Here is a 25,234-nt window from a genome sequence, read left to right as displayed (position 1 = left end):
TAAAAGGTACGATCTGACAACACTGGACTCGGACGCAGCGCCATATAGAATGCCGCCACCAGTGGCAAAAAATGCAATTATTTTACAATGCGATCGGTATGAATGAAGCTAGGAATTCGACGAATACATTGCTCCCATCGATCTGCCGAATCTTTTATAAGACAGATCGTGATATGCCTGAGTTAATTTTAGTCAGATCATGAAATGGCGGCGTTTCATGATATGCCTAGGAATATCTCATCAATTATTTTACGATGCGCCCGGTATGAAGCTAGGAATATCAACGAATAGGGTATGGGTATGATTACCTGAAAAGAAGGACAGCCTACAAAAAGAGATGGGATCCTATCAAAAACATTACATGTAAAAAGATGCAAGTCTCGCAACGCAGTTCTTCTACTACAAAAAAAGTTTTGAGATGTAATGTGAAACCAAGTCGGTTATTTTAGACAATGCCAGGGGGGTATTAAAACCGTAATACTATTAGATACCTTATTAGGGTTCCGTAGCCAAATGGCAAAAAACGGAACCCTTATGGATTCGTCATGTCTGTCTGTCTGTGATAGTCTTACCCCGGTGATAGTCTTACCCCACCTTACCTCATATGTGGTTAAACAATTGTTTGTGTTATGAATTTATGAAGGCAGCAAATTCGATTTCTTCAGATTAACTTACACAATAACTTCTTCTCTCTGTGCCCCTATTTATTTCTTAGTATCATTTCCTATACGGCCATAAAGCAGATCATACACCTTGTACCTATCTACATGCAGATACATAATGACACTTTTTAATGAATAGTTTTGTATGTAAGGCGGACATGTTTACGCAACTACTCAAAGTATTGTTTTGAAATATATATATTTTACTAAGAAAGAGAGATTAGTTGCCATTAAAATCAAGGAAACTATTAGTCAAATACGTAGTTTTTAGTGTATCATACTTTCGTAGATTTGTCGTCCGAAACTAAAATTAAAGTAGATAAATATGTTCGATGCCGCTTCAGTATGGTTGAAGTATATTATTGTAGATTAAAATATACATAAATAATAGTTTTAACTACCAAAATAAGCTAAGAAAACAATTCCTGTGCCATGTTCTAATTTCCGTGCTAGTAAAATCTAATTCCCATGGACACACTAATTCCCGTGCCCTGACCAAAATTTTAAATTGAAATAACTTTTATAGTTTTATGAATATTTTTACCCCATAAGAAAATTAATGTTTATTATATTTTTTATCAAATTATCAGCATATTTTTTTTTGTGTAATGTTGGTATTTCAAAATTCCATGGGAATTAGACAAAAATGCTCGTTTGGTGAAATTGACCCATCTAATCATCATCTTCCTCGCGTTGTCCCGGCATTTTGCCACGGCTCATGGGAACCTGGGGTCCGCTTGACAACTAATCCCAGGAATTGGCGTGAGCACTAGTTTTTACGAAAGCGACTGCCATCTGAACTTCCAACCCAGGGGGTAAACTAGGCCCTTATTGGGATTAGTCCGGTTTCCTCACGATGTTTTCCTTCACCGAATAGCGACTGGTAAATATCAAATGATATTTCGTACATAAGTTCCGAAAAACTCATTGGTACGAACCAGGGTTTGAACCCGCGACTTCCGGATTGCAAGTCGCACGCTCTTACCGCTAGACCACCAGCGCTTTTCGCTTGTTTTTTTTAGATCTATCTATAATGTCTATATATCTAAATCCATAAATATATTTACAGAGGTACGACTTTACAAAAACTTCGCTCTCTGAATCTATTACTGCCCTAGTAGCACGGTAGCATTTTTATCGTTTATCACCATGCCTGTCACGTTCTAACAAGTATGTAAGTGCGAAAGTGACGGGCATAGTGATAGTCGATAAAAATTGAACCGTGCTGAGCCCGCAGCACCTTAAAACTATTATTACAGGTACGTAATTGTTTCATCTATACCACATATTTTTTGCACCGCCTACAACTTATCTGCTTTGCCTAAAGGTTGACTGGTAGAGAATGCCTTATGGCATTAAGTTCGCCTTTTGTACAGTGTGTTCTCTTATGTGCAATAAAGATTAAATAAATAAATAAATAAATATTAGAAAAAGCAAGTATGTTACCTTGTATCACTCTTCCAACTCCAAAAAGTTAACTTTATATTATGATGTTGAAACTTTTCACATAAAGATAACAACTTTATGTGAATAGTATTGTTCAGAATTATACATCGCCCGAGATTGTTACACATAAAACATTACAGGGTGGTCTGGTATACGTTGACATTTTTTTTATTACAATCAAATGTGACGTTATCTATGAAAAGGGATCTTATTGTCGATGGCGCTTACGCCATTATTAACGATGCTACGATATAAATACAATGCTGCGCACATACAGTTTTTGAGTTTATCGCGAACATACAAACATACAAAAACACAAACAGACGCAATGGGGGACTTTGGACTTTGTTTTATAAGGTGTAGTGATGGCAAACTACATTTCATACAAACGTATACGATTAGCTACATCACATATTTAAAAATATATAATACATTTCTTACACATCTTTTACAAAATACCACTTGAGACTTAGCGCATTCACTGCCAACGTTTTCGTAGCGCTACGCGCGTAGCCAATCCTAGCGTTGACCCGCTTTGTAGAGGAAGGCGACTACGAACAGAGCGGGTTCTGTGTTAAAATTAAAACTACAATCATAGCTGCTTTGATAGTGCACGACACCTTGCACTTTGTGACTATGCGCTGAAACTTGGCACAATTGATTCTCAGCTGGTCTTGAGTTGATAGAGATCGGGAGCCGACGAGAGCCACCTCCAGTATTAGGGCATGTGATATATCATTTTCGGATAAATTAAGGACGAGGAATCTATTTTTAGAACAAAAACAATGCACTTTCTAACAAAAAAATGAATAAAGTAGAAAAGACTAAAAAAAGTATAATTTGTTTTTTTTTATAATTAACATTTTTTTTAAAGTATAACAGAAATCTCAAAACAAAAAATATAGTCGTAAAGCTACTCTTATCTAGTTTACAAAAATATATAGTTTATTATATAAATCTGTTGAAACATGGGAGATAAAAAATAATATTCAGTGTGGGTTAGGGTGATCTCAATGCATGATCGTCCGTGAAGTAGGGCTTAGGTACTGTTTTAAACATACTGTAGCCGCCGTGCAGGTCAGGAGCTCGACGACTCAAATAAAAAGCTTCAATTCTTATAGTGAACTGATATAATTTTCCAAGTACTGGTTTACAAGGGTTCTTGCCAAAACGGTTAAATGTAGAAGTGGTGGATATTGTATGAAGGCTGATGAGAGAGTGATTTTCATAATTTGAATAGTACAAAGGTGGTTTAAATTTAGGTGCCTCTAATTGGCCGCGATACAAAGTATGTGGAGCGCTCCTATTGGTGCTTAAGAAAAAGCTGCCGAATACTAGCCGAGCCCGACGGCCGCGTTTAGCTACTGCATTAGGTATTGAGATTTTATACAAATAAAGGTTGCGTTCGCAACACATACGAATGGTGAATATATTATTGTTTTAAATCTGTTAGCGCCACTTGCATCATCCCACTAACCCGGGGTTAACCGGTTAAACCTGGAGTTACCATTTAAGCTGCCGGTTTTTCAATTGAACCCGCCACGGCACTGATGTTTTATGCATTTGCAGTATTTGCACCTGACAATTTCTAAACGTGCTTCTGCAGCAACAGGCAAGTATGTCCATATAGGCTCCCGGTTGTTGTTGACCTTCGTGCAACCACAAGTAGACGGACAGGGTAGATTTTGAGCTTGTGCCAATAACTGACACCAAACATGCACCCCTTGATATAATATGGCTTTTAAATATGCTGATCTAAAGTAGCTTTGGTCTGTGGGATGTCTTCTATCTGCCGGTCTTTCTTAGTATAGGTACTGTTATTTACGGCACTCATTTACTGAAGTATACGATGCTGATCTGAAATAACAATTATGACCCACAATCTTCTGGTTTATGCTTGGAGATCCTATTATAATTAGTTTCAAAAAGCAGAAAATCTGACCTATCTTATAAAATGACACTCGAATCATGGTGCATGCATCTGGTGCTGTCGATCGAGGCTTTACGACACTCATAATACGTACTGTGGATACGTATGTGATGTGGTGGTACTGGCAGTTGCACAATTGCACATGTGCAAAATTTATCTTAGCTTGAGGAACTGTGGGTGCATATAGGAACACGAAAACATAATCAGTATGTGTGCTCATGTGCTGTCATGATATCGCCTTTGGTATAAATGGTATATTTGGTGATTTTTACGATACGGGTTTTAACACGGTGTATCTTTGTTCAATGGTAAAGGAAAGAGAATAGTGTACTTCAGTAAATGAGTGCCGTGAATAACAGTATATTAAGAAAGACCGGCAGATAGAACACATCCCAAAGCTACTTTATATCAGCATTTTTAAAAGCCATATTTTATCAAGCAGTGCATGGGGTCAGTTGACACAAGCTCAAAATCTAGGTACCCTGTCCGTCTACTTGGGGTTGCACGAAGGTCAACAACAACCGGGAGCCTATATGGACGTACTTGCCTGTTGCTACAGAAGCAGGTTTAGAAATTGTCAGGTGCAAATATGTACTGCAAATGCATAAAACAGTGCCGCGGCTGGTTCAATTGGAAAACCAGGCCGCTTAAATGTTCAGACCTCTGTATGTGCACTTGTGCAGTGGATCGTCATCATGTTACTACTCAAAGTGACCAACATTTCAGCGACTTTTAAAAATAACTTGTGTTTTGGTTTTTAATGTTTAAAGTTTTTTCTAAGACGAAATGTGCCTATTGCGAATTTTTGTCAAGCCAGTCAATCACTAAGATAATGGCGTACATATCCATCTAACAGTTTAATTTTTTGCTCCGCCGCACCCGGTATTAGAATAACTCAATAAAAACTTACCGGATATATTTATTTTCGACTTTACTGAAGGAACCAACTATATTCACGAACAAGAAACTGAGTACCTACCTACCTAGAAAAAAAAGTCTCGTTTATGGTGTCAACTTGATCCTTGACCCACAGTATTGTACTGATGTCATACATATTATTATTCATACGCAATTTTGGCGCATTTACTTAAACAAAAAAACTATGCGTGTTTATAAGAGATAGGCGTAAACAAAATCTTCCCCTTTGGCCTTTAAGGCCAAACCGCACGCGGCTACGTGTGCGTGATGTGCACGTGCGCGTGCAGCGTTGTAGTAGACAGATATCCTTATGAGAGACGGCACACCGCTTGCGTGACGTGTGCGTGCGCGGCTCCAACATTTTAGCGCACGCGCACGTGCAGGTCACGCACACGCAAGCCGGTGTGCACAGGCCTTTACCGTCTGACGCTGCGGGGTTAGAAGCTACTAGTCGAGTGTGCTCAGAGCATAAAAAGGTCAACTACGGCGTTGCGTGAACAAGAGATTTCCTTTGGCAGGATTGGTCCTTAGGACACAAGGATGTATTTAATAAATGGAGCCACCCAGATTTTTGATGCAGGTGGGGGGTGGGGGGTTTTAAGCGTCTGCGACGTCTGAGGTTAATAAGTTTAGGTTCTAAGTATTTTAGGGGATTTTTTTGGGATAAAAACTATCCTATGTTCTTCCCCGGGACTCAAACTATCTCTATACCAAATTTAAACTAAATTGGTTCAGCAGTTAAAGCGTGAAGAGGAATTAAAATCAAGTATTTTTTTAATATTTTACTTAGGTGTTTTTCTTGTACCTACACAGTTTATACAATAAATATTTCTGATTTCTGATTTCTGAATGGCGTCATTATGATATCATAAATGAATTCGGCATCCCCGATTTATACGAAAACGATACCAAACTTGGCCTTAAACAATAATACAAACTTACCTTAAATAATATAGATAAACAAAATCTATAAATTTGAGAGCCCCCTAAAATTGTACATCTCAAAAATGTCGGAGGCTCCAGTTCTTAAATCCATCCTTGGGTCCAAAGGACCAATCCTGTCAAAAAGAAATCTCTTGTTCAGTCAGCAGCAGAAGTTGCTAAGCGGGCGAGGTGTTCAAAATGATCTTGACGCGACTTTATTGTTAAGAGAATAAGAGCGTGTCAAGGTAATTTTGAACACCTCGCCCGCTTAGCAACTTCTGTTGCTGACTGTTCACGCAACGCCGTAGTTTAGGGCAATACACTCTCGACTACTTGTTATATAGTTTTCCTATTTGCTTGTAATACGTAGGTACATATACAGTCGCGATTTTCTTTTACATTAGGTACTTACTTAAAACTAGCTTTATTATATAACCAACTGTATTGACGCTCAACGGTGAACTCGAACTCGAATTTTAGGCAGTATAAGGTTTAATACTGACATTGGTGTATTATTAATATGGTAAACCCTTTGACAGCCAAAGGCTTCAATTGTCTCGCGGCTACAGTCCATAATCAACCTTCGTGCATACCGATAAGGTTCACGATGCCGCAACGATAGGCGTAGCGTTCAAAGGGTTAACACGTGTAGTGATAATGAAAAAAAAAACTTTAAAAGTAGGTATTCGTCAAGAAAATAGGACATGTTTATTTTTTGCAAGGCATCAAAGTTTTGCGCAATAAGCAATTTGGTGCGTAGTGGTAAAACAAGAGATCCGAGCGAAGTGAGGGTTCTAGGTGCGAGATGCAAATATTTATGTACCTACTTACTTAGATTAGAAGAAGAAAAAGTTGTGAACCAATTCGTTTTTACAAGCTTTTTACTAACTTGCAATGTAGGTACCTACGTACCTAAGTAGGTATGTTATGTACTTATGTACCTAATTAACTATGTTTATACGGGTCAAATCTTGCAAGTTAAATTTAACCCACTTTCTGACTTCCAATGAAGCTGAAAGTTTGCATTATGTATGCAAACTTACATTATGTATTTGCATTATGTAAGTCGGGTGACAAGTGACAATGCAATATTATAGTACCATGGAGCTGATCTGATGATGGAGACAGGAGGTGTGGCCATAGGAACTCTGTGATGAAACTACGCAACCGGATTGTGTTTGGGGTTTTTAGAATTGTCTCGATGAATATTAGTTGCATGTGGAAAGAAAAGTACAGCCAGCGATAAAAGCTTGTACTAAAAATGTTTTTTTTACCAAAAACTTATTTAAATTTTGCTTGTAGCAAATACCTATACCTACAGTAAAATTGATGTTTACAAAAACAACATAAATGACTACACTGGTTGACACCTGAAACGATTAACAATGTTCTTAAAAAGTGTCAACCGCTCTAAGCAGTTATGTTGTTTTTGTAAACATCCCTTCAATTACTTCAAACCATTGTTTCGAAAAAAAAACGAATGTAGAAAAAATAAGATAGTTTATTATTAATCAGGTATACACATGTGGTCACTTCGCCTCCCCCTTTTCCTGGTACGAGATGACGCCCTTCTCGATCAGCTCGGGAATTTCCACCGCCAGCCAGGGGCCCAGCTGAAACGTAACATTGGCAAGATTAAGTGAAATGTCACGTAACATTGTCAAGATTAAGTGAAATGTCACGTAACATTGTCAAGATTAAGTGAAATGTCACGTAACATTGTCAAGATTAAGTGACATATCACATAACATTGTCAAGATTAAGTGAAATATCACATAACATTGTCAAGATTAAGTGAAATATCACATAACATTGTCAAGATTAAGTGAAACATTTATTTATTTAAACTTTACTGCACAAACATCTTAATGTACAAAAGGCAAACTTAATGCCATGAGGCATTCTCTACCAGTCAACCTTAAGCAGAAGAGATTGTATGTTATCACGTAACATTGGCAAGATTAAGTGAAATATCACGTAACATTGGCAAGATTAAGTGAAATGTCACGTAACATTGTCAAGTTTAAGTGAAATGTCACGTAACATTGTCAAGTGTAAGTGAAACGTCACGTAACATTGTCAAGATTAAGTGAAAGATCACGTAACATTGTCATTGTCAAGATTAAGTGAAATATCACTTACAGACTAAAATTGCAACCCAATGGCAACCCTCCTTCAAGAGGTGTAAGTGGGGCATATTTAATACAAGAAAAGGCAGTAGAATTTGAAATCAATAGTGAAGAAAATACGGTTGAATTTATTTTTCACCTGTTTGTTGAACTTTATTTCAAAGTTATAGGGTTCAATTTTGCAAAATTTCAGACACACTTCCTTTCCTTAGTTAACTGACCATCGGTGAACCCTATGTCATTGAAATAAGGTGTATTCTCCATTAACAGGATGACGATATGCAATTACAAGAAATACTTACTCCTAAAGCCATAGCGTGCGCGATGCCAAACTTAGGCACATTCCTAGCCCAGAGCGGCTTGAAGTGGTCGGTCAGGCATATTTTGCCGCCGCGGTACATTTTAGCAGTAGCTTACAGAACCACTAATTATAACCTAGATGTAATACTTACTCCTAATGCCATAGCGTGTGCGATGCCAAACCTGGGCACATTCCTTGCCCAGAGCGGCTTGAAGCATATTTTTTGCCGCCGCGGTACATTTTAGCAGTAGCTTACCTAAGCCACTAGTTAACCTAGATGTAATACTCCTAGAGCCATAGCGTGTGCGATGCCAAACCTGGGCACGTTCCTAGCCCAGAGCGGCTTGAAGTGGTCGGTCAAGCAGATTTTGCCGCCGCGGTACATTTTAGCAGTAGCTCACACAGCCACTAATTATAACCGAGATGTAATACTTACTCCTAAAGCCATTGCGTGCGCGATGCCAAACCTGGGCACATTTCTTGCCCAGAGCGGCTTGAAGTGGTCGGTCAGGCAGATTTTGCCGCCGCGGTACATTTTAGCAGTAGCTTACATAGCCACTAATTATATTTTTTTCATTTTTCAATACTTACTCCTAAAGCCATAGCGTGTGCGATGCCAAACCTGGGCACATTCCTTGCCCAGAGCGGCTTGAAGTGGTCGGTCAAGCAGATTTTGCCGCCGCGGTACATTTTAGCGGTTTTGCCGTCGAGGCCGGGTAATGCCAGCTCTGGTGCTGTTGTCGGGTACGTTATAGGGATCTGAAATAAAGAAATAGTTTATTTTGGTGTCAAAATTAAACTTAGCCTACAAATACATCTTATTCTAATACATTCTAACACCAAAATGTCCAAAATAGATGCCACTCAGCATTTGTTGATGACTAAGATACTTGGCCATGGCGCTGGTTTTCAGGGCAACCAGAGAGAAAAACACAATAATGATATAATTATTTGTTTTACAAGAAGCAAAGTTATTGTTTAACTCCTTGTGTTATGGATGACCAAGCAAGCGAAAGAAGATTCCATAATTAAACCACGAGCGTAAAGAGGGGTCCTAAAAGTGGCATCTTGAGCGTTGCACGGGTTTCAAGGCACGAGGGTTAAACAAACTTTGCTACCCAGTAAAACACCATTAGGAAGAGAGAGAGAGAAAATCTTTGACTAAATGTAAAACACTACAACTTTATCAAAATCTTACTGAATGCTAACACATATTTTTTCGTTAAATGATTGTAGTTTAAATTTTTATAATATTCTGGAAAAGATGCATACACGAAGAATAATACATATTACAAAAATATTTAGTCAACGTTTGGGCTACCGGCAGGCGTGTCTCGCTCCGCGATTTCGTCGCTTTGCTACAGGTAGCTAAAAGTACATCCGTTCGGCCCCAATTTTAGGGAAAGCCATAAGCCGCGCGTGGCGCTGTCGCCACCTAGCGGCCATATCTGTGCTGATCGTAACAGACGCGTTTTGTTAGAGAGTGAGTCTTCTGTACTTAGTACTATTATTTATTTTTTACTCCAGCACTCAAATGTGTCAATTAAATGACTGACAGTGATATCTAAAGCAATGTCATTTGAATGATTTATCTATAGGCTCATAAGATGACTGCTAGCAGTCATCTTATGAGTATAATACAACTGCTTTATTTTTTTTAAAGATACAAGTTCCGATCATCTTGATTGAAAGAGGTATGTTTTCATTTACAATAATAACTCTTTTTTTTTTTTAAATAATAACTTTTTTTTTTTAATAATAACTCTTTTTTTTTTTTTTTTTTTTTGCTGCAGCTGTCATAGAAAAAGTAATGTATGCAACAGCTCATAATTGGTTCTTAAAATTCTCGGGTCTTTTTTTACAAAACTCGACTACGTCTCGTTTTGTAACTTCGACCCTTGAATTTTAAGAACCCTTATTATATCACTGTTGCATAAACTACTATTGTGCTACCGGCATATATGTTTATACTAGCAGACTTACATCGAACTCCAGGTCAAACTCGTACTTGAGCAGGTTGTGCACGTACCAGCACTTGCCGAACCAGCGGGTACCGGTTTTGTCCGACTCCAGCCGGAACCAGTCATTGTCTGCCGACTTGTTGTTCTGTACATACTGCAACAAAATAGTCGATTGTGTCACAAGGAAGCAAAATTACATAATTACATTGAATCCTGAATGAAGCAAAGGATTCTATTATAGAAATAATTGGTAATCATTTTGCTACTATGTAACACAGACTGCTTTTCACATCACCTATGAGGAAATTATTCATTCAAAATATTATCTAGACTTAAAAAATAGTGTTCTAGGAACTGAATAAGTAAAAGACTATGTACATGAGTGAAAGTTGGATAAGAGCTAATGTTTTCAGTAACTATTCGCTTCTTTAAATAACTCAGCGAACTTAAAGAACTTTAAATAGTACAACAGCTGTTAATTAGTTAGTTATCTAGGTAAATACCTTTATAAGAGCCTGATATTCTTCTTTCAACCGTGTCACCCACAGTTCCTTGTCCCTAGGCCCAGCCTTGGTTTGCAGCAGCGGGATGCTGCTCAGGGTCTTACGCGTGCCTTCGTCTACCATTTTGATCTAATAGTTGGTCTTTATTTCATAACTTTGAGTAGAATGTGGCGAAACACCACAACAGGATTTCCAAGACGAAAACATTAGATCAATTGGGAAACTACTACAATTTTGTCGTCATTTTTTGTGAAATAACATTTTTGTGTTATACTGTTATGCTTCTTAACGCTTAGGAGATAAGGTCTAAGTTAGTTACTTTAGCAAAAATATTTATTTACTTATTGAAGGAATTTTCACCTACTCGATCGATCAGCTGTGACGTTTGACGTCAACGTGTCATTCTGCGTATTGTTATTTCGCTATGCAAACTGCAAAATAAAGGTAAATTAAGGTAAATTTGTTTATAAGCATAATGCCTTTTTTATAATTTTTTAAGACATTTATAAAATTTAATAATCAATAAAATATCCAAAGAAGTAAGTAACACGATGATACTTAAATTATTAAAAGTATTAAAACAACAATTGTAAGATTTGTACGCTATAGGTATAAACAAAACACATAAATGACAGTTCGATCGTATTGTCCGAATTGAATTGGAATGATTGGTGGTCGAAATTATTTTAACTAATCTTTTCAATTTTTAATTAATAGTTTATTTTACCAAAAACAATGATTAAATTTATGATACAGGCTATTAGATTTAAACAAAAAAGTATGTTTAAATACTTATTTGGAATTATTTTCTTCTGTATATTGTTTTGTTTTGTAATATGTAGGATGTGGGTGTGGTTTGGACATCAATGGATACTGGATAGTATTGATGTTGTCAATGAAATCTAAAATCTAATCAGAATCAAAAATAAAATTTAATTGCAAAACATTTTTGAAGAAATCCCTTTATATAAGAAAACGATTAAATAATAAATTAGTAATAATAGATTCTGTATACTGCGGAATCCCGTGTCACGGTGAACAGACACGTACTAAACTAAACATACGTTATAGTTTTATTGAGGTCTCAGCAAAAAATTAACACATTTTAGTTTACGATTGTTTGATATAAGCATACGTCAATGGATATAAGTTACTATAAAGAGGCGTAAACAAATATCGTTCACCCTGTAATAACATATTGTCGGGCGTGCATAATATTTGAACTTATTTGGAATTACAAGTAAAATCTGGCATTCACCAGCATGGGATCAGAGCAGTCATCTGCAGCTCCGCCGAAGACGGCAACGCGAGCGCCACCCGTGCGCCGTGGACACACCATCGCTGCCCCTAGCAGTGCTCCAGGTAAGCCTGTTTTAACATAATAAGTTCAGTGGCAAGAATAATATTTTTTTAAACATACCTGTTTATTGCCAACTACCAAAAGGCGCAAAGGCCTTGGCGAAGGGCGCTGTAACCCTTAAGCCCGCAAGCAACCACAATCGCGAGAAATAACATCGTAAAATTGTTGTGTACTGTATGATAAAAAAAAAGCAGTACAACTGGAAAATTGAGTATTGCTGACTTATTAAGAACTCTAGTGACATGTTAAAATTAATATTTAACTGAGTTACAAGTGAAATCAGTATAAGTGTATTCACAAACATACCTATGGACACATTTCTCTACTCAATGTAACTTCAGTATTATTACTTCAACACATATGTGACAGAACAACGTCGAGAGCCACTGGCCAGTGGCAATAATTCCCCGGGAGCGAGCATGTGCAGTGACTCCGAGCTGCCCTACATCTCGTACACCGTAGACCGGCCTATAGGAGGTGAGCCTGATATTAATCAATAGCATTACTTATCTGAACGGGCAAAAAAAGGTTCCGTTGACCGGTTACAGAAAAAACTAAGGATGTACAAAGTTATTACAGTGAAACCTGGATAATTGCAATCTCAAGGGACCGGCAATTTTTTGTCAATTAACCAGGTTTTTCATTTAAACAGGTCATGCCAATTAACGAGGTTCAAAAAATTGTTGTGTCAATTATAGAGGTTCTCATTAAAAGAGGTTGCGTTCTGCTTTTATGGTGGTTCAAATAACCATTGAAAGTAGATTCCTGGGTTTCTGGTCTGTATATAACTTGCACTTTAACACTTAACTACATTAGTTACTGCTTATAATCATTTGGGTTTTTTAAATAAGCCCTTGAATTGTAGAAGAATGTTTTATTGGAATGTAAAAAGCATATTGTGTTTTTAATTTAATCAAAACTATTTCACCTACTACTGTCTGTGATAGATACCCAATTAATAAATTGAATTCTGGGTGAAGATTTAAAATAAAATTATCATTGCTATTAAAATATTGTTTCTGCTCTCTACAAGTCTATATTATTTCAATAACAGAGGTCTTACTTATAGACTCGTTTCAATTATAGAGGTAATAAGAAGAGCTAAAATAACGGTTTTTTTGCACAGTGTCAATTATAGAGGACTTAGTTGCGATGTGGTCAATTACAGAGGTAAAATTACGAAAAGCACTCAAATCTAAATTTCAATTATAGAGGTTCAAAATTTTCAATTATAGACGCCTTTTGGTCTCAAGGGACCGGGACCGGACCTTTGGTTGCAATTATTGAGGTTTTGCATTTATCCAGGTGTCAATTAACCAGGTTTCACTGTATATTATTAAAATCACTCAATTAGCAAATGAATAATACATTTGCACACTTAATTTCAAAGGCACTCTCAATCTAAATTGTCTTATAGTTATTCTCAGTTATGAAACTATCAATAATTTAGTTTTAAGGGAAAATTTTATTTATGCTTAAAACCATCATGATTTATGATAGTTTCAAACCTAACCTATAAGTAACCAGGCGTGGCTCACTCCGCGATTTCATCGCCTCACTACAAGTACATGCGGCCCACACCAATTTTGGTGTCTAGCCATAGCAGTTGCCGCGCACCGCTACGGGGTTGACGCCTGATCGCGCTTGCGCCACCTAGCGGTCGTATCTGTCGTAAAAGACGCGTTTTGTTAGAGAGTGAATCTTCTGTACCTAGTACTAGTACTATTATTTATTCTGTGTTATAACATACCAGATTCCCCCAAAACTTCAACAAAGAATCAACGGCAGGACTCCAAAAAGTCGCTCCTGCAGCGGCGACAGATGTCGCTACAGGCTCGCAAGACCAAACGCACCAGGGACATTATCGTTGTCAAGGAACAGGCCACAGCGACACTGGATGAGGACATACGACGGTTACATGTAGGTATATTATAGTTATTTTCGATACAAGTGCGAAAAAGAGGAAATTCGAAACGAGTGGCGATAAATTAAAACACGACCGAAGGGAGTGTTTTAAATCGACACGAGTTGCGAATTACCTATTAGCACGTGTATCGAACAACGTTTTACAGTACATATGGCACTTTAAAGTTTCGACATCGCACGAAAAGTGCTATTTTACGCACTAGTGCGGAAAAGTAGCCCCATTAGTACTGTAAAATATATTAAAACATCATCTTCCTCGCATTGTCCCGGCATTTTGCCACGGCTCATAGGAGCCTGGGGTCCGCTTGGCAACTAATCCCGGTAATTGGCGTGGGCACTAGTTTTTACGAAAGCGACTGCCATCTGACCTTCCAACCCAGAGGGGAAACTAGGCCCGTATTGGTTTCCTCACGATGTTTTCCTTCACCGAAAAGCGACTGGTAAATATCAAATGATATTTCGTACATATGTTCCGAAACACTCATTGGTACGAGCCGGGGAACATATCCTCCATGTTTAAAATTCATTTGTTTACGTTACATGTCCGTCTTTGGGTCACAAGCTATGTGTACTAGTAGTTTCCGAGAAAACAGGCTGTGACAGACGAACAGACAGACGCACTAGTGAACCTATAAGGGTTCCGTTTTTAGGGTTCCGTACCCAAAGGGTAAAAAACGGGACCCTATTACTCAGACTTCGCTGTCCGTCCGTCCGTCCGTCCGTCTGTCACCAGGCTGTATCTCATGAACCGCGATAGCTAGACAGTTGAAATTTTCACAAATGATGTATCTCTGTTGCCGCTATAACAAAAAAAAATTAAGGGGGGCTCCCATACAACAAACACGATTTTTTTCCTCTATTTTTTTTGATGGTGCGGAACCGTGCGCGAGTCCGACTCGCACTTGGCCGGTTTCTTTTTCCTTTTGTGGTACGGAACCCTAAAAATGTGATAATTAACCGAAATAACCTGGGTTTTTTAGGAAATCCCAACGTTTCTTCCTATCATGCGCGGCACGTTGGGGCTGCCCGGCGCTCGCGACCCTGAAGTGCTCGAAGGTACCTATATAATATTCATATTTAATATCTGGGTGACCGAGCTTCGCTCGGAAAACATATAATAACTCGGAAATGCGCGTTTTCCCAGAGATAAGACCTAGCTAGACCGATTTTTCGCCCCCGAAAACCCCTATATACCAAATTTCATCGAAATCGTTAGAGCCGTTTCCGAGATCCCCGAAATATATATATATATATATATATATAAATAAATAAACAAGAATTGCTCGTTTAAAGGTATTAAATTATTTGTATTGATCATACATTGTCACAGATGCGTAATTTACATTATTAATTTATTATAATAACTATATATTATTAATTACTCGGGGCCAAAGTTGTGCCCGAGTGAAACACAAAAGTTTTCACAAACAAAATCAAATCCAAATGAATTTTATTAAATATTTATCATTCAACAATCATATAAAAGTCAACTCCGCCAGCAAACAAGAAAACAATTCAAAATTTGCATTTGATTACTTTGCCGTTACGTTTTAGTTGCATTTTATCCACATGAGAATAAAATGCAACTTTGCTATCAGTTTTTGAACAATCAGAAGCGCTTTTACCAGTTGGTGTAGTGAAAATAAATATTTCAATGAATATTAGAAATACTGAATGGCTTATCATAGTAATAATATGTATTGTATAACTGTGTACCTATATTTTTCATTTCATTTTTCATTTTCATTTTTCATTTCACCTATGCTGAAATAAATAATATTCTATTCTATTCTATTCTATTATATTCTATTCTAATCATTATATATCTATAATTGTTATCAGGCCTAGACGCGCGGCCCTGGATATGTCTGTGTTCGCGACTACAAGCACATTTGGCCGCCTGTGCTACCCCACTGGCTCAAGAACAAGTGAAACTGGCCACTAAACTTAAAGAGGTAAGGTCAACTGGCCACTAAACTTAAAGAGGTCAGGTCAACTGGCCACTAAACTTACAGAGGTAAGGTCAACTGGCCACTAAACTTAAAGAGGTCAGGTCAACTGGCCACTAAACTTACAGAGGTAAGGTCAACTAGTTGCTAAACTGAAAGAGGTAAGGTATATTTGCTACTAAACTTGAAGATTAGAATCAACTGGCTACTAAACTTAAAGAGGTAAGATTAACTGGCTACTAAACTTAAAGAGGAATGGTCAACTGGCTACTAAACTTAAAGAGGTAAGATTAACTGGCTACTAAACTTAAAGAGGAATGGTCAACTGGCTACTAAACTTAAAGAGGTAAGATTAACTGGCTACTAAACTTAAAGAGGAATGGTCAACTGGCTACTAAACTTAAAGAGGTAAGGAAGGTCTATTAGCTACTAAACTTGAAGATTATATTCAACTGGCCGCTAAACTTAAAGAGGTAAGGTCAACTAGTTGCTAAACTTAAGGTAAGGTCAACTAGTTGCTAAACTTAGAGGTAAGGTCAACTAGTTGCTAAACTTAAAGAGGTAAGATCTATTAGCTACTAAACTTGAAGATTATAGTCAACTGGCCACTAAACTTAAAAAGGTAAGATCAACTGGCTATTAAACTTAAATAGATGGTCAACTAACTATTTAATTTAAGGCGGTAAGATAAGTTCTTGCTAATAAACTTGAAGAGGTAAGGTCAACTGGCTACTAATCTTAAAGAGGTTAGGTAAACCAACTACTAAACTTAAATTACTAAAGTTCAACTAGCTTAGAGAGGTAAGAATCTAGCGAATGAATTTTATTATTGAGTAAAATTTTGTGTCATTGAACTGAAATCACTATAATATCACTACATAGTATAAAACAAAGTCGCTTCCCGCTGTCTGTCTGTCCCTATATATGCTTGGATCTTTAAAACTACGCAACGGATTTTGATGCGATTTTTTTAAATAGATAGAGTGATTCAAGAGGAAGGTTTATGTATAATTTGTTAACCCGTGCGAAGCCGGGGCGGGTAGTGAATAAACTAATCTCTCTATGTATTCATACAGGCGGATTCCGAAATCACCCGCCTGTACTCCTCAATGGTTGACAAGCAGCGAAACAACGCTCGTCACGCGGAGCGACTCGCCCGAGTACACGAGGCGGCACACCAACTCAGTCGCTGCAACTCACTATTACAACAGGTATACTGTACTGTACCTACTGTACTGTACTGTACTAACAGCGAAACAACGCTCGTCACGCGGAGCGACTCGCCAGAGTACACGAGGCGGCACACCAACTCAGTCGCTGCAACTCACTATTACAACAGGTATACTGTACTGTACCTACTGTACTGTACTGTACTAACAGCGAAACAACGCGCGTCACGCGGAGCGACTCGCCAGAGTACACGAGGCGGCACACCAACTCAGTCGCTGCAACTCACTATTACAACAGGTATACTGTACTGTACCTACTGTACTGTACTGTACTCACAACGAAACAACGCTCGTCACGCGGAGCGACTCGCCAGAGTACACGAGGCGGCACACCAACTCAGTCGCAGCAACTCACTATTACAACAGGTATACTGTACTGTACCTACTGTACTGTACTGTACTAACAGCGAGACAATGCTCGTCACGCGGAGGACTCGCCAGAGTACACGAGGTGGCACACCAACTCAGTCGCTGCAACTCACTATTACAACAGGTATACTGTACTGTACCTACTGTACTGTACTGTACTAACAGCGAGACAATGCTCGTCACGCGGAGCGACTCGCCAGAGTACACGAGGCGGCACACCAACTCAGTCGCTGCAACTCACTATTACAACAGGTATACTGTACTGTACTGTACCTACTGTACTGTACTGTACTGTACTGTACTAACAGCGAAACAACGCTCGTCACGCGGAGCGACTCGCCAGAGTACACGAGGCGGCACACCAACTCAGTCGCTGCAACTCACTATTACAACAGGTATACTGTACTGTACCTACTGTACTGTACTGTACTAACAGCGAGACAATGCTCGTCACGCGGAGCGACTCGCCAGAGTACACGAGGCGGCACACCAACTCAGTCGCTGCAACTCACTATTACAACAGGTATACTGTACTGTACTGTACCTACTGTACTGTACTGTACTGTACTAACAGCGAAACAACGCTCGTCACGCGGAGCGACTCGCCAGAGTACACGAGGCGACACACCAACTCAGTCGCTGCAACTCACTATTACAACAGGTATACTGTACTGTACCTACTGTACTGTACTGTACTAATAGCGAGACAATGCTCGTCACGCGGAGCGACTCGCCAGAGTACACGAGGCGGCACACCAACTCAGTCGCTGCAACTCACTATTACAACAGGTATACTGTACTGTACCTACTGTACTGTACTGTACTAACAGTGAAACAACGCTCGTCACGCGGAGCGACTCGCCAGAGTACACGAGGCGGCACACCAACTCAGTCGCTGCAACTCACTATTACAACGGGTATACTGTACTGTACCTACTGTACTGTACTGTACTAACAGCGAGACAATGCTCGTCACGCGGAGCGACTCGCCAGAGTACACGAGGCGGCACACCAACTCAGTCGCTGCAACTCACTATTACAACAGGTATACTGTACTGTACTGTACCTACTGTACTGTACTGTACTGTACTAACAGCGAAACAACGCTCGTCACGCGGAGCGACTCGCCAGAGTACACGAGGCGGCACACCAACTCAGTCGCTGCAACTCACTATTACAACAGGTATACTGTACTGTACCTACTGTACTGTACTGTACTAACAGCGAAACAACGCTCATCACACGGAGCGACTCGCCAGAGTACACGAGGCGGCACACCAACTCAGTCGCTGCAACTCACTATTACAACAGGTATACTGTACTGTACTGTACCTACTGTACTGTACTGTACTAACAGCGAAACAACGCTCGTCACGCGGAGCGACTCGCCAGAGTACACGAGGCGGCACACCAACTCAGTCGCTGCAACTCACTATTACAACAGGTATACTGTACTGTACCTACTGTACTGTACTGTACTGTTTTGCATTAAGAAAAGGTTAAATGGGACTTCGTAATTTCAGTGGAACCTCGATAATTCGAGCCTCGACGAGGAATTTTTCTCTTGAGATTTATGTTAGGTATCGAGGTTTTACCTATTGTAGGTTGTAGGTAGGTATAGTTTGTCAAAGGACTGTCTCATTTCAAACATCAGACAGAGAGAATCATACTATCTTTGTCTTACACTATACTTCGTTTTTTTTAGCATTAGAAATTTGGTAAACAATCTTGATGTGTCTTTGAATTGAACAACATTTTATAAATAAATTACGGTAAATATGTAACAATTATGAATCTAATACGATCTTTTATAGTCTTCTGCTTTCATAAGTAATAGTTATTGATTTTTAAAAAGTGTTTTTCAATTAAAAGACATGTCAAAATCGCTTACCTGCTTTCAAGTTCTTTCTAATGCTAAAAAAAACGAACTATAGTACTAGCACCCAAAAGAAAAGGATATAGTTTTCCTGCCAGCCTATTATGGATAGCTTTATCCATCTTTATCCACGTGATAAAATAACTGTCACTGTTTAACACCATGGGAAAGAAAGTGACGGACACCGTTTTATCACGCTGTCACGTAGACAAGAACGACCATCATATCCGTACTGGTTCTTACTGACTGTCAAATTGGTTTGACCAACTATATGGGGCATTATCTGTCAAAAGGGACCTTATTGTCGATGGCGCTTACGCCGCACAGCGTCGCGCGGCATTGTATTTATATCGGAGCATCGGCAATAATGGCGTAAGCGCCATCGACAATAAGGTCCCTTTTCATAGATAACGTCACATATATCACTTTTGTCAATAGAGTCATCATATTATTATGGACGAAAAACAATAGCAAATGACGATGCTTAAAAAAACGCAATGTTTTTCTCCGTAATGGTAGTTTTCCGATCTTGACGTCATTTTGTTGTATCAGATTTTCCTCAAGGCAAAGGTTAGATTTTTATTTATATACCTAAATGTCTGAAACGTGCTTTCGGTATTTTAAGGTTTGCTTTTGACATATAGTTTTCATTTGATTTTCTACCTTAACTCGAAGGAAAATAGGTCGATTTTTAAAACACACCGCCTAATCGTATAAATACTAGTAATATCGACTTTATAGGTCTTACAACAAGATACAAAATCAAATACATAAAAACAATCTGTTGAGCACTAAATAAATCATTGACATATATCTCAGGACGGGCCTTACGTGCACTAAAAACCGGCCAAGTGCGAGTCGGACTCGCGCACGGAGGGTTCCGCACCATCAACAAAAAATAGAGCAAAACAAGCAAAAAAACGGTCACCCATCCAAGTACTGACCCCGCCCGACGTTGCTTAACTTCGGTCAAAAATCACGTTTGTTGTATGGGAGCCCCACTTAAATCTTTATTTTATTCTGTTTTTAGTATTTGTTGTTATAGCGGCAACAGAAATACATCATCTGTGAAAATTTCAACTGTCTAGCTATCACGGTTCGTGAGATACAGCCTGGTGACAGACGGACGGACAGCGGAGTCTTAGTAATAGGGTCCCGTTTTTACCCTTTGGGTACGGAACCCTAAAAATGGTACTAGTTCAGCGGTGTCACTCATGAATTCGAGCCAATCGTGCAGTCTAACGCAACTAGTTGCGACCAATCGCGCGCGTGATGCGAACTCATCAACCAATCGCGTTGTAGCGGTGTCACACCGCTGTACTGGCCCCATTCATGCCCCATTCTTATTGCCCGTAAGGCCAGTCCTGAGATATACATATATACATCAATGAAATTAAGATAAAAAGTACGTCATTACGCGTGTAAAACTAAAACAATGCGTTATATTTACATACGAGGAAAATATTGAAATTTGGCGGCGGGGCGCTAAGGATCAAAGGCTAGCTAACTACCTTGTATAAGCTTGTTGTGTTAAAAAACCGGCCAAGTGCGAGTCTGACTCGCGCACGAAGGGTTCCGTACCATTACGCAAAAAAACTGCAGAAAATCGCGTTTCAACAGTCTAGCTATCTTATGAACGGTTGAAATTTTCACAGATGATATATTTCTGTTGCCGCTTAAACAAGAAATACTAAAAACAAAATAAAATAAATATTTAAGTGGGGCTCCCATACAACAAACGTGTTTTTTTTTTGCCGTTTTTGCGTAATGGTACGGAACCCTTCGTGCGCGAGTCCGACTCGCACTTGGCCGGTTTTTATTTTGCAAAACGAAGAATAATTTAAATTCACAATAAATTCACAATGAGTGACGTTTTTGTATGTGACTAATGGGTCAAAGGGTCTGGCAGTCAACATGTTATTTTCACGCGTGATGTATATCTACATGGGTGATACTGAAAGGTTTTAGAATGGGCCACTTAAAGATCCATACCATAAAAAAAATACTTTTAAAATACTCTTTACTTATTTATTTTTTGAGGATTTACTGTAATTTGTCTCGTAAGATAAGATAAGAGTGTCAACCGAATTAAATATAGGTAAAAACAGTAGGTACTTATAAAAGCTATATTTTCAAGAAAAAAAAATCTTAAATTGATTTTCTAAGTCCGATTCTAAAAACATTCATTCGTTAATAGTAGGTATTACCATTTTCGATTTGTTAGCTGGACGTCCAATACGCAGTTCGTCCAAATCGCATTTCGTCCATTCGTCTACTACGCAGTTTGTCCATAAGTGATGCGTCCATTTCGTGATTAGTCAATACGCAGTTCGTCCATTTCGCGATTTGTCACTCTGCATTTCGTCCATTTCGCGATTCATCATTACGGAGTTCGTCCATTTCGTGATTCGTCTATTAAAAGGATATGGGAAATGAGAAAATGTCAATAATATCAGCTACGCCGATGATATGGTGCTACTGGGACCCGCGGTCGGAGCCGTTAACGGGTTGTTACTGTTGTTAGGGCCCGGCCACCGTGTAACGGCACGGCGTCGTGCCGCGGCACGGTGCCGTGTACGGTGCCGCGCACGGTGCGACGGCACGGTGCCGCCACACCGGCGGACGGCGCACCGCTCGGTAGTTATTGTTTTGCTGTTGCATAGTTCTCACGTGCTAATTAATGCACAAAAATGGCTGACAATTTAGATGTCGACTTTTTTATTTCACTAGTGGAAGCTCGTCCCGCTCTCTGGGACAAGACTAAGGAAGACTAGGATAAGAATAAATACCTACACAACACACATTTGAGCATGTGAAATTCCTCATTGACGTTCGTTACGTAATGTTGATTAACAAATATGCGTCAGTTCCATCCTGAGGGTCTACGTTAATAAGTTGTGTGAACGCGGCATATATCTGTGACAGTGACAGGGAAAGGTACCATTTGAGTAAAATTACCGTTTGAATTAGAACAAATATACTATATTTAGTTATAGCGTAACAAACTATCCTCTGATAGTTCAGTCAAGAAATATCGAAACGCCGGGACGTGCCTCTCTCTAGCCAGCCGTGTGTTCCAAGTTGATTGGTAGAACTTCGCTTCGCTCGCTCGTTCGCTAATCAATGAATCTTTGTTTCCATTCCATTAACCCCTTGACCGCCAAATACGTCAACTGACGCGTGTGGCTACAGCCCAAAGCCCAATGTCCACCTTCGTGTCTTCCTACAAGGTTCACGAAAACGCGCCGCTCACGCACAGGTGTGTCGTACAAAGGCGTACGTTACTCGGACAAACGGTTCGAATTTTCATAAATGACCCGTGGCTGCAGTAATGAGAGACGCATAATTATATTTTTCTTGACAAGACTTCTACATATACGAGTTGGACGGAATGCCTACTGGACAAAATGTGTGTTGGACTAAATCCATGTTGGACGGCATGCGGTTGGACGAAATACGTGTTGACGTAATACGCGTTGGACGAAACGCTGTTGGACGAAATGCATGTTGGACCAAATACGTGTTGGACGAAATGCGAATTGAAATATCATTTGGACGAACTGCGTATTGGACGTACAGCTAACAAACCATATTTTCATGTTTAACTGAACCAAAAGGCGTATTTGTGATATTCTTTGTGTTACGGCCATTTTGAAAATAAACGCATTGTAATGTGCCTACTTGAATAAACTATCTTTTATCTTTATCTTATCTTTGTGGTTTTTTTGCAGACACTATCGGACGTGGAGGAATTAAACGCGCTACTTCCACCAGAGAAGCGGCTCGAGCCTTTTGTATGGGGCGCCTCATAGCCACGCACACAAGTCATATAGCTGGAGGAAGATGATATGTGACGTTATCTATGAAAAGGGACCTTATTGTCGATGGCGCTTACGCCATTATTAACGACGCTCCGATACAAATACAATGCCGCGCGACGCTGTGCGGCGTAAGCGCCATCGACAATAAGGTCCCTTTTCATTAATAATGCCCCACATTAGGGTCAAAATCGTTTCGGGAAATGGGAGTCTTTCCTGTGGACATTTAAAAAAAATTGGGGCACCGGGTACATTTTACTAAGGTTTTAATTTTACAACTTTTAAGAAGGAGGTTCAAATATACATAAAAGTGGCCAGATAGGAAATAATATTTTAAAGTCCACGTAGAGTTCGTGCACCAACTTGAATAGATCAAAGTGGGGGAGTGTCATTACGTCATATTTTCATTGAAACTTGACTTTAATGATGACATTGCCACAATTTGTCATTGTAAATGCCACATCATACAGAGTTAGCTTAGTCCGAATTTTTATGATGTCCACAGGAAAGGCGGCGGACCTTAAGTCATATACGTTTCTGACCCTTTAGAGGCGTATGCAGAAACTCAAAATATTACATCAATGTATTTTCAAAATCAGAAAGGTGCAATGTAATACCAGTTAGAAATGTTTCCCGTATAATTAATAAATGATATTAGGCAGGTTCATTTCTTAAAACTAAACGCTTCTCTTTATTTCATGATCTCAAAGAGCCTGTTCTAAAAACTTTCAGTGTTACCCATGTATTAATGTAAGTAACACTTTAATATTAGCTTACAAATTATTACTTTTTTAGTTTCTAAATATGCCTCGATATAGTCAAATGTTATTCATAGCTTTTACTGCCAATCGCAATGTATAGGGTAATGAGATTAAGCGCCACTTGCACCATCCCACTAACCCGGGGTTAACCCGTTAAACCGTTAACCCAGTGACTAATTGTACTGTAACCATGGTAATTCCAGGTTTAACCGGTTAACCCCGGGTTAGCGAGTGGTGCCAGTGGCTCATATTGTAATAAACTAATTAAGTATGTAGCCAATATTAAGTATTGCTAATTTAATAAATGCTCAAATATTATTTGGTTTTATTATTTGCTACCTTAGAACTTAGTTCTTCAGAATTTTTTGGTACTTCCCTGAAAACGCCCATATAGTAAATTTCATCGAAATCGTTAGAGCCGTTTCCGAGATCCCCAAAATATATAAATATACAAGATTTGCTCGTTTAAAGGTATAACATTTATATATATTTCAGGGATCTCGGAAACGGCTCTAACAATTTCTATGAAATTTGCCATACGAGACGAGATTGTTGGGTGGCAAAAAATCTATGGGAAAACGCGCATTTTTGAGTTTTTATAATTATGTTTTCGAGCAATGCTCGGTCTCCCAGATACTTATTGATCTTAAAATGTATTAGATAGGCTTGAAAAGAAAGATTTTTATATGCCAACGTGTCAGCACATGTGTCGAAAGCATAATTACAACAGTGTTATTATATCGAGGCGGACGAGTTAGTCAGCCAGTATAAGTACCTCAAAGCTTAAAAACCGGCCAAGTGCGAGTCGGACTCGCGTTCCCAGGGTTCTACACAAGTTTTAGGGTTCCGTACCTCAAAAGGAAAAACGGAACGCTTATAGGATCACTCGTGTTTCTGCCTGTCCGTCTGTCACAACCTATTTTCTCCGAAACTACTGGACCATTTAAGTTGAAATTTGGTTACATATGTAAGTTTGTGACCCAAAGATGGACGTGTAACGTAAATAAATGAATTTTAAATATGGAGGCCATTTTTGGGGGTATATAAATGAGGAAATTATAGAATAAAGTTTTTCAAACTATATCGTGTTGCATATCAAATGAAAGAGCTCATTGTAAGAATCTCAATTTTTTTTTTTATAATTTTAGGATAAATAGTTTAGCAGTTATTCA

General features: G+C 38.9%; 2 protein-coding genes across 3 annotated transcripts; one reads left to right on the top strand and one right to left on the bottom strand.

The window, feature by feature from the left end:
* Positions 1–7,363: 7,363 nt before the first annotated feature.
* Positions 7,364–11,043, bottom strand: LOC134660572 (ubiquitin-fold modifier-conjugating enzyme 1). 2 transcript variants are annotated; one of them, XM_063516349.1, is made up of 4 exons: positions 10,775–11,043; positions 10,294–10,425; positions 8,902–9,069; positions 7,364–7,493 (listed from the first exon to the last, which is right to left on the bottom strand). In XM_063516349.1, the coding sequence occupies exons 1-4, from the start codon at positions 10,895–10,897 to the stop codon at positions 7,410–7,412; spliced, it is 507 nt and encodes a 168-aa protein (XP_063372419.1). In that variant the 5' UTR covers positions 10,898–11,043; the 3' UTR covers positions 7,364–7,409. The 2 variants fall into 2 exon arrangements, 1 of the variants encoding a protein (XP_063372419.1); XR_010097891.1 differs by lacking the exons at positions 8,902–9,069; positions 10,294–10,425; positions 10,775–11,043 and adding an exon at positions 8,312–8,519.
* A 992-nt stretch (positions 11,044–12,035) lies between these two features.
* LOC134660538 (BLOC-1-related complex subunit 5) lies at positions 12,036–23,324 on the top strand. Its single transcript, XM_063516315.1, has 7 exons — positions 12,036–12,136; positions 12,504–12,611; positions 13,888–14,054; positions 15,041–15,116; positions 15,903–16,015; positions 17,086–17,220; positions 23,215–23,324. Exons 1-7 carry the CDS (start codon positions 12,037–12,039, stop codon positions 23,293–23,295), a joined length of 780 nt encoding a protein of 259 aa, XP_063372385.1. The 5' UTR covers position 12,036; the 3' UTR covers positions 23,296–23,324.
* The last annotated feature ends 1,910 nt before the right edge of the window (positions 23,325–25,234 follow it).

This window comes from Cydia amplana, chromosome 27, assembly GCF_948474715.1.
Source record: "Cydia amplana chromosome 27, ilCydAmpl1.1, whole genome shotgun sequence".
NCBI lineage: Eukaryota > Metazoa > Arthropoda > Insecta > Lepidoptera > Tortricidae > Cydia > Cydia amplana.
This window is presented reverse-complemented; position numbering and strand designations above follow the sequence as displayed.

Coding starts and splice junctions, on each gene's coding strand:
- LOC134660572 (XM_063516349.1), bottom strand. CDS start 10,897: ATGGTAGACGAAGGCACGCGTAAGACCCTGAGCAGCATCCCGCTGCTG. Junction 10,426..10,774: donor AATATCAGGCTCTTATAAAG/GTATTTACCTAG, acceptor ATTTTGTTGCAG/TATGTACAGAACAACAAGTC. Junction 7,494..8,901: donor CACACGCTATGGCTTTAGGA/GTAAGTATTGAA, acceptor GTTACGTTTCAG/CTGGGCCCCTGGCTGGCGGT.
- LOC134660538 (XM_063516315.1), top strand. CDS start 12,037: ATGGGATCAGAGCAGTCATCTGCAGCTCCGCCGAAGACGGCAACGCGA. Junction 14,055..15,040: donor AGGACATACGACGGTTACAT/GTAGGTATATTA, acceptor TGGGTTTTTTAG/GAAATCCCAACGTTTCTTCC. Junction 15,117..15,902: donor CGACCCTGAAGTGCTCGAAG/GTACCTATATAA, acceptor AATTGTTATCAG/GCCTAGACGCGCGGCCCTGG.